This window comes from Pseudochaenichthys georgianus, unplaced genomic scaffold (assembly GCF_902827115.2).
Source record: "Pseudochaenichthys georgianus unplaced genomic scaffold, fPseGeo1.2 scaffold_641_arrow_ctg1, whole genome shotgun sequence".
NCBI lineage: Eukaryota > Metazoa > Chordata > Actinopteri > Perciformes > Channichthyidae > Pseudochaenichthys > Pseudochaenichthys georgianus.
Genome location: NW_027263197.1, coordinates 53,777 through 59,776, shown reverse-complemented (window position 1 = coordinate 59,776; position 6,000 = coordinate 53,777). Strand labels below are relative to the sequence as shown.

Below are 6,000 nucleotides of genomic sequence, written 5' to 3'. Positions count from 1 at the left end.
AGAGGGAGGGTGAGAGGGTCAGGGTGATAGTGAGGGTGAGAGGGTGATAGAGAGGGTGAGAGGGAGGGTGATAGTGAGGGTGAGAGGGTGATAGTGAGGGTGAGAGGGTGATAGTGAGGGTGAGAGGGTGAGAGGGTGATAGTGAGGGTGAGAGGGTGATAGTGAGGGTGAGAGGGTGATAGTGAGGGTGATAGTGAGGGTGAGAGGGTGATAGTGAGAGTGAGAGGGTGATAGTGAGGGAGAGGGTGAGAGGGTGATAGTGAGGGTGAGAGGGTGATAGTGAGGGTGAGAGGGTGATAGTGAGGGTAAGAGGGTGATAGTGAGGGTGAGAGGGTGAGGGTGAGAGGGTGATAGTGAGAGGAGGCAATCGTTTTGTTGAAGACAGTAGTGACGGCCATCTTGGTGACGTGTGTTGTTCTGCGAGACCAGAGTTGTAGTTCATTCAGCGTTTCACACAATGTGTAACTTCACAGATTTACGACACTTTTTTTTTTTTTGACTTGCAAAATTATCTTTTAAATTGACGTGTACTTCGCGGCACAATTCAAACAGGATGGAAAGATAATCTTTCTCTCTCCAATGACTTCAATACATCATTTTTTCGAAATAAGGTCCCATGGAGCTCCACCGGAAGGGGAGGGGCTTCGCCTCTCTATTGAGGAGTGAGAGTGATGCGTAGCCAGAATGCCCTGTAACCGGAACCTGTCATCCACTCTCGTAGCAGCTAATATGAAGTCTCCGTTATTGACATAAATATGAAGATGGATTATTATTAATATTATTATCAATCAATCAATCAATCAATCAATCAATGTTTATTTATATAGCCCAATATCACAAATGTTACATTTGTCTCAGTGGTCTTCACAGTGTGTACAGAATATCAGTATGACAATACGGCACCCTCTGTCCTTAGACCCTCTGTCCTCAGACCCTCTGTCCTCAGACCCTCTGTCCTTAGACCCTCACATCGTACAAGGAAAAACTTCCGAAGAAAACCCAGTTTAAAGGGAACATGGAGAAACCTCAGGGAGAGCAGCAGAGGAGGATCCCTCTCCAGGACGGACAGACTGCAATAGATGCCGTGTGTAAATTGAAAAGATAATACATTTGCAACATAGGTAGTCCAAATGTTTGGAAATGCATGTGTGTATAATAGGAAGATGAATCCACGAGGATATCCATCCAGGACCGATGATCCAGGACCACAGCCACGACTCAAGATCCAGGGCTCGAGATCCAGGACACAGGACCGCAGGATCATCCATGACTCCGGATCCCGGCGTATATAGACACCAGAAAGAAAGACATGTGGGGAAGCTGGGTTAATGGGAACATGAGTGTACACGGGTACAGACAGAGAGAAGGAAGAAGTAAGATGTCCCCATGAGAGGACACGGGTACAGACAGAGAGAAGGAAGAAGTAAGATGTCCCCATGAGAGGACACGGGTACAGACAGAGAGAAGGAAGAAGTAAGATGTCCCCATGAGAGGACACGGGTACAGACAGAGAGAAGGAAGAAGGAAGATGTCCCCCGACAAACTAAGCCTCTATCAGCAAAACTAGGGGCTGAATCTAATCAGCCCTAACTATAAGCTTTATCAGAAAGGAAGGTCTTAAGCGCACTCTTAAAAACGGATAGGGTGTCTGCCGCCCGAACACAAACTGGAAGCTGATTCCACAAATGTGGAGCTTGATAAGAAAAGGCTCTGGCTCCCATTGTACTTTTAGAGACTCTAGGAACAACCAACAACCCTGCATTCTTGGAACGCAATGCCCTAGTAGGACAGTAGGGTGTAATGAGTTCTTTAAGGTAAGATGGCGCCTGCCCATTAAGGGCTTTGTAGGCGAGAAGAAGAACTTTAAATTCTATCCTGTGTTCTATAGGGAGCCAGTGTAAGGCAGCCAGAACAGGAGTCACGTGGTCCCTTCTCCTAACTCTGGTTAGTACACGAGCCGCAGCATTTTGAATCAGCTGAAGCCACTTGACTGACTTCTTGGTAGACCCTGATAATAAAGAGTTACAATAATCCAGCCTAGAAGTAACAAATGCATGGACTAGTTTCTCTGCATCGTTTTGAGGCAAGATATGCCTGATTTTTGCAATGTTGCGTAGATGGAAGTAGGCGGTCCTTGAAATTGATTTTATGTGGGCGTTAAAGGATAAATCCTGATCAAATATAACACCAAGATTCCTTACAGTCTCACTGGAGGCCAAATTAATGCCATCCATAGTTAGTATGTCTTTAGATAATTTGTTTCGTAGATTCTTCGGGCCGAGTACAATAACTTCAGTTTTGGTCGTGTTTAACATCAGAAAGTTTAAAGTCATCCACGTTTTTAAGTCCTTGAGGCAGTCTTGAATTTTATTTAGATGATTAATTTCATCAGGCTTGATGGATAAATATAGTTGAGTATCATCCGCATAACAATGAAAGTTTACAGAATGATTCCTTATAATATTGCCTAACGGAAGCATATATAATGTGAACAAAATAGGTCCGAGCACTGAGCCCTGTGGCACTCCATGGCTAACTTTGGTTTGCGTGGAAGATTCATCGTTGACACGTACAAACTGAGAGCGTTCAGATAGCTAGGACCTAAACCAGCCTAAAGCAGTTCCCTGTATGCCAACTAAGTGCTCTAGTCTTTGCAATAGGATATCATGGTCGATAGCATCAAATGCAGCACTAAGATCGAGCAAAACAAGAATAGAGACAAGTCCCTTGTCTGAGGCTATTAGAATATCATTTGTGACTTTACCCAGAGCTGTCTCTGTGCTATGATGTGATCTAAAGCCAGACTGAATATCTTCAAATAAATCATTGTTTTTTAAGTAATCACACAACTGTTTAGCGACCGCTTTCTCAAGAATTTTTGAGAGGAACGGAAGATTAGAAATAGGTCTATAGTTGGCTAAAACTTCTGGATCGAGGTTGTGCTTTTTAAGAAGCGGTTTTATCACTGCTACTTTGAATGATTGTGGAACATAGCCTGATAATAAAGACATATTCATAATATTTAATAAAGAAGTGCTAATTAATGGAAAATCTTCCTTCAACAGCTTAGTTGGAATTGGGTCTAACATGCACGTTGATGGTTTAGAAGAGAGAATCATTGAATGTAATTGTTCAAGGTTTATGGCTGAAAAGCATTCTAGTTTACTATCTAGTGTAATATTAGAACTTACGATTCCGGGAGCTGTGGATAACACTATACTGGTCAAAGGCAAGAGGTCATTCATTTTGTTTCTAAGAGTAACAATGTTATGGTTAAAAAAGCACATAAAATCATTGCTACTGAGTGCTATGGGAACAGAAGGCTCAGTGGAGCTGTGGCTCTCTGTCAGCCTGGCTACAGTGCTGAAAAGACATGTTGCATTATTCTTATTCTCATCTATTAATGAAGAGTAGTAGCTGCTCTCGCTTTACGCAGTGCTTTCTTATATTCATTGAGAGTAATATGCCAAATTAAACGAGATTCTTCAACTTTAGTGGGGTTTATTATGCAGGGCAGAGATTGGTTGGTTGGTAAATTGTTTGTTTTGTTGGTTGGGTGGTTTGGGTGATTGCTTTGAAAGCTTTTATTTTCTGCTGTTAGAACAAAATTCTCAGTCATAACTGGTATTTATGTATTTTTGTCTCTCTGTGTCTCTGTGTGACCATGTCTCTTTGTCTCCATCAGTTCTTCAGGATGATCCAGGCACTGCTGATGTGCTTTGTGCTGTGCGTGGTGTCAGGCAGCAGTAAACCCACTGAGAGAAAGAGTCGGATCCACGATGAAGACCCTCTCAGCCGTCTGGAGCATGACGACAACAAAAACTACGACTACGACCACGAGGCCTTCCTGGGCGAGGAGGAGGCCAGAGCCTTCGAGCAGCTGCCGGCCGAGGAGAGCCGGCGCCGCCTGGGGTGAGGCGTGCACAAATATTACAATACTCTGATAAAACACACAGTAAGCAATAGTAATTGTTATTTCTGTACCTGTGCACCCGTGTACATGTCTACCTTTATACCTGTGTACCTGTGGACCTGTGCACCCGTGTACATGTCTACCTTTATACCTGTGTACCTGTGTACATGTCTACCTTTATACCTGTGTACATGTGGACCTGTACACTCGTGTACATGTCTACCTTTATACCTGTGTACATGTGGACCTGTGGACCCGTGTACCACCTGTGTGCATGTGGATCTGTGGACCCGTGTACCACCTGTGTACATGTGTACATGTCTACCTTTATACCTGTGTACATGTGGACCTGTGTACCACCTGTGTACATGTGGACATGTGGTCCCGTGTACATGTGGACCTGTGGACCCGTGTACATGTGGACCTGTGTACCACCTGTGTACGTGGACCTGTGGACCCGTGTACATGTCTACCTTTATACCTGTGTACATGTGGACCTGTGGACCCGTGTACATATATACATGTGGAGCTGTGGACCCGTGTACCACCTGTGTACATGTGGACCTGTGGACCCGTGTACCACCTGTGTACATGTCTACCTTTATACCTGTATACATGTGGACCTGTGTACATGTGGACCTGTGTACCATCTGTGTACATGTGGACCTGTGGACCCGTGTACATGTGGACCTGTGTACCACCTGTGTACATGTGGACCTGTGGACCCGTGTACATGTGAACCTGTGGGCCCGTGTACATGTGGACCTGTGGACCCGTGTACATGTGTACCCGTGTACATGTGGACCCGCGTACATGTGGACCTGTGTACATGTGGACCTGTGTACATGTGGACCCGTGTACATGTGTACATGTGGACCTGTAGACCCGTGTAAATATGTACATGTGGACCCGTGTATATGTGGACCTGTGTACATGTGGACCTGTGGACCCGTGTAAATATGTACATGTGGACCCGTGTACATGTGGACCTGTGTACATGTGGACCTGTGTACATGTGGACCTGTGTACCCGTGTACATGTGGACATGTGGACCTGTGGAGCGTGTACATGTGGACCCGTGTACACATGTACCTGTGGACCTGTGGACATGGGTACATGTGGACCTGTGTATATGTGGACCCGTGTACATGTGGACCTGTGGACCTGTGTACATGTGGAACCATATACATGTGGACCTGTGGACCTGTGTACATGTGGACCTGTGGAGCGTGTACCTGTGGACCTGTGTACATGTGGACCTGTGTACATGTGGACCCGTGTACATGTGGACCTGTGGACCCATGTACATGTGGACCCGTGTACATGTGGACCCGTGGACCCGTGTACATGTGGACCTGTGTACATGTGGACCTGTGGAGCGTGTACCTGTGGACCTGTGTACATGTGGACCTGTGTACATGTGGACCCGTGTACATGTGGACCCGTGTACATGTGGACCTGTGGACCCATGTACATGTGGACCCGTGTACATGTGGACCCGTGGACCCGTGTACATGTGGACCTGTGTACATGTGGACCTGTGGACCCGTGTACATGTGGACCTGTGTACATGTGGACCTGTGGACCTGTGTACATGTGGACCTGTGGACCTGTGTAAATATGTACATGTGGACCTGTAGACCCGTGTAAATATGTACATGTGGACCTGTGTACATGTGGACCTGTGTACATGTGTACCTGTGGACCTGTGTACATGTGGACCTGTGTACACGTGTACCTGTGGACCTGTGTACATGTGGACCTGTGTACATGTGGACCTGTGGACCTGTGGACCCATGTACATGTGGACCTGTGTACATGTGGACCTGTGTACATGTGGACCCGTGGACCTGTGTACATGTGGACCTGTGTACATGTAGACCTGTGTACATGTGGACCCGTGTACATGTGGACCTGTGGACCCATGTACATGTGGACCTGTGGACATGTGTACATGTGGACCTGTGTACATGTGGACCAGTGTAAATATGTACATGTGGACCTGTAGACCCGTGTAAATATGTACATGTGGACCTGTGTACATGTGGACATGTGGACCTGTGGAGCGTGTACATGTGGACCCGTGT

General features: G+C 46.2%; 1 protein-coding gene across 2 annotated transcripts in view; it reads left to right on the top strand.

The window, feature by feature from the left end:
• Nucleotides 1-1,000: 1,000 nt before the first annotated feature.
• The window catches only part of LOC117443616 (calumenin-A-like), a 24,651-nt gene continuing 19,651 nt past the window's right edge, over nucleotides 1,001-6,000 (top strand). Inside the window, exons 1-2 of one of the 2 annotated variants that reach the window (XM_071202621.1) lie at nucleotides 1,001-1,084; nucleotides 3,686-3,912. In XM_071202621.1, the coding sequence (XP_071058722.1) occupies nucleotides 1,016-1,084; nucleotides 3,686-3,912 (296 nt within the window). In that variant the 5' untranslated portion in view covers nucleotides 1,001-1,015. Of the gene's footprint in view, nucleotides 1,085-1,923; nucleotides 1,945-3,685; nucleotides 3,913-6,000 lie in introns of those variants that run through there. The other variant, XM_034079521.2, reaches the window with a different exon arrangement.